This window comes from Dicentrarchus labrax, unplaced genomic scaffold, assembly GCF_905237075.1.
Source record: "Dicentrarchus labrax unplaced genomic scaffold, dlabrax2021, whole genome shotgun sequence".
Taxonomy (NCBI): domain Eukaryota; kingdom Metazoa; phylum Chordata; class Actinopteri; family Moronidae; genus Dicentrarchus; species Dicentrarchus labrax.
In genome coordinates this window covers 32,436,684-32,439,883 of record NW_026136713.1, presented here as the reverse complement: position 1 = coordinate 32,439,883, position 3,200 = coordinate 32,436,684, and the positions used below count along the sequence as shown (strand labels likewise).

The window sequence follows — 3,200 nt, the reverse complement described above, 5'->3', positions numbered from 1 at the left end:
TTTTTCACTGTTATTGGTTAGTATTTCCTGTCATGCATTTTATTAACTGGCACCATAGCCTTTAAACGTTAAAAATTAAAACAACAGAACGTTCCAGTTTGGATTTAAATCACATGGCCATATTATATACTACGTTTCACCAATATAGCATTTAGAACTATTTACCATGATTGGTTGAAATCTAGTTTTAGAAATGCTCATGTTAAACATTTTTGCAGGGGTTTTTTTCTAGAGCAAAATTCTAAAAACAACCCAGTTGACACATCAAGTGTGCATGTGACAGCAAAGTATTAGTGTAACAGCAGCATAGATAGATTCACTCACAAATCACTGTTTCACACAATTTGAAGTCTAAGATACTTTAATGGAATAAAATGCATTGCATAATTCAGTCTCTAACTAGTTTTAATCATAACAACAAAACAATAAATCAAGATATATATTATACATTATGTAATAGTCGCATATAATAACAAAATATTATATATGTCACATATAACTACACTAACTGATCTCAAACAATCCACTTAACTTTCTAATCTAATCCAAGAGCCTTGATAGCAGTGTAGATTCTCTCTCTGTCCCCTGCTTTTGAATCCCTCGTTCCACCAGTGCCAGTTTTCACCATGGTAAAGACGGCAGTGGAATAAATCCATGTGTCATCTCTCTGAGGAAATGTATCGCAAATTATGTGAGTGTGAAGGCAAATACAGAACAAGATGCATCATAACTTCTTTGATAAGTTGATCTTACCTTTAAATTCCTTTTTGCAACATTTTCTTGCAGGGAAACAACAGCAGCTACAATATGAAAAAAATAACCAAATCAAGAGATAAATAAGGATACAGTTGTGTAATACAACACTTTATAGCACTAATGATATAAACTTAATAATGTGTGATATAGTGAGGTAACTCCTATTACCTTTATCATTGCAATCATCACATTTGTTTTTCTTGATGGTGAAAATGAGGAAGGCTATAACAATCACACTTATAGCCAAGACAGCGCACAGCACAAACAGAATTATACTGTCCTTCTGTAAAACATCAACAGACCACAAGCTGGTTCCTGAAACACGAAAACAAACACATAATGATATTTAGTCAAAGTAATGAAAATGTAACATCATAAAAGATTTTACCTGTCAAAAAATATTTTCTTACACTTGATCTGTATGGACTTTATTTGACCTTTAATCAAAACTACTTAAACACATGAATTATTTTAAACCATACTGACTTGCAAATACAGCCAAACATTGCTCAAACTCACAGGAGATCTAGAATATTTCCATTTGATACATTAAGTATTGGGTTTGAACAACCTTAAATAGAACATATGTTATGCGGTCAATGGGAAACAGCTTAAGAAGGTAATATAAATAGAAAAGCACACAACAGAAACAGAATTGTATTGGTCCGCTGAGACTCACCAAACGTGGGTAGTGTAATGTTGGATGCTAAAATATTAAGAAAAAGTACATACCACAAAAGTTAATGAGGAGTAAAATTATATAATTGGTCTTTAATGTCATCTCCTGGTAAATTATGAATATATACTAGACAAAAGAGTAAATATGCAAAATGGTGTTTACCTTCAATGTCCAGTTTTGTTCCACTTCCAAATATAATACTTCCACATGTGGCCACAGCACAGTAATAAGTCCCAGCATCAGAGGAGCTGACGTTCTTGGAGAAGTGATAAACGCAGCTCTTTGGAGAAGAACTTGCTTTAGGTTTCCTGTCCCATTCATCAAGACTATTTCCATGAGTGTAGATGATGCTTGCATGAGATTTATCTGATCTGACTCCAAACCAGTGCACAGTGTGTTCACCTGGACATGCTTTATCGTCGGAGTCAGAGAGGACTGAACACCGGAGAGTCACAGAGTCTCCTGGACGGACTGGATCAGATACTGTCGGCTGCTGAACAACAGTATAGTCTGTCCTCCTCTGATTGTTTCCTACAAAATATAAAAGTTTTGTTGTCTGTATCATGTAATTAAAGAATCAGTGTTGGAACATCAAAATGGAAATGTCAAAAGGTCATAGAAGAAGTTGAAGTTGTAAATGAACAAAGAAAGAGTTGTGACACCCAAACAATCTGATATTTGTGAAAAAACTGACAACAGAGAGACATTTATTACCTTTGAAAGTCAAATATGTGGCACTCCACCTATCCTTACTCCAGGTGGTGATCCCACAGTGATACAGTGCCTCATCTTCTTCAATTGTCTTCAAAATGGTCAGAGTGCTCATGGTTTCAGTGTGGTTTGCATTAAACCGTGAAGAAGAAAATCCTTGTTCAAATGTCGGACTTGCAGTAGCTTTCATCAGTGTAGTAATAATTGCAAGAGTATCACCAAAAGTCTGTTTGTACCACTTGATCCGTGTATTGCTGTACTCCAGATCAGGGTAGAGACATGTGAAGGTCACAGATTCACCTAGTTGAACTGTGGTCACTGGGATCAGTGCATCTAAAAGACAATAGAGAGTATATAATTGTTATTACATAATAGTCAGAATGTACAATATTGTCCTATGAAATGATACATACCAACTGTAAAGAGAAATGGGCCATAATTTGCTTAGTACATGTAAAAAAACAAAAAACAAAACAAACCAAGTAACATAATTGTTTTGACAGATTTATATAACACTTACATACTCCATGGAGAAGAAGCAGTGTAATCCATAAAAGGATCATCTTGATGTTGACTCTTTGTTGTTTTTTTAAAGAGTAAAGTTGATGATATGAGACGGCGGTGATAGGTAGACAGGTTCAAAACATTTCCTGTTCTTATGCAACTTTATGCCTCTTGAGGTTTTGTGGGCAGTCCGAATAGAAGAGAATTATGTGAAACTGCAGCATCACATTTCAGTGACAATCCGTTACTTGACCAAAGTGACACACTCACAAGCCAGTGTCTAAATAGAAACTGAGGATGTTCTCTCAGCTTCCATTGCTTAAATGGAAAACAATTTTCTAGAAAACCTTCATTGCAAAACCAGTCCAAAGTCTTTATGGCGGTGACATGTGTACCATATAAAGTTGGTCTGGACATCGATTTTCAATGTCTTAAAAAGATCCCTCCATGTGTGAGGGTGCAAACTAACACCTGCAATGTCTATATCTGTAGAATATGTCACAGACATGAAAAAAAAAAAAGTTTAATCCTTTTGTATGCTTGTATCCTT

The 3,200-nt window shown here is 35.2% G+C and overlaps 1 protein-coding gene across 2 annotated transcripts; it reads right to left on the bottom strand.

Annotated features, from left to right (window-relative positions):
• Nucleotides 1-343: 343 nt before the first annotated feature.
• On the bottom strand, nucleotides 344-2,821 carry LOC127374294 (signal-regulatory protein beta-2-like). 2 transcript variants are annotated; one of them, XM_051419453.1, is made up of 7 exons: nucleotides 2,667-2,821; nucleotides 2,150-2,479; nucleotides 1,598-1,966; nucleotides 1,436-1,462; nucleotides 925-1,071; nucleotides 754-800; nucleotides 344-667 (listed from the first exon to the last, which is right to left on the bottom strand). In XM_051419453.1, exons 1-7 carry the CDS (start codon nucleotides 2,707-2,709, stop codon nucleotides 536-538), a joined length of 1,095 nt encoding a protein of 364 aa, XP_051275413.1. In that variant the 5' UTR covers nucleotides 2,710-2,821; the 3' UTR covers nucleotides 344-535. The 2 variants fall into 2 exon arrangements, with proteins under 2 accessions (XP_051275413.1, XP_051275414.1); XM_051419454.1 differs by lacking the exon at nucleotides 1,436-1,462.
• Between the last annotated feature and the right edge of the window lie 379 nt (nucleotides 2,822-3,200).

What these genes read in the sequence shown, in the direction of transcription:
- LOC127374294 (XM_051419453.1), bottom strand. Translation starts at nt 2,709, where the DNA reads ATGATCCTTTTATGGATTACACTGCTTCTTCTCCATGGAGTAT. An exon ending in GCTTCTTCTCCATGGAGTAT is followed by an intron (nt 2,480 to 2,666) that starts GTAAGTGTTATA and finishes ATTGTCTTTTAG; the next exon opens with ATGCACTGATCCCAGTGACC. An exon ending in TGATGATTGCAATGATAAAG is followed by an intron (nt 801 to 924) that starts GTAATAGGAGTT and finishes TTCATATTGTAG; the next exon opens with CTGCTGTTGTTTCCCTGCAA.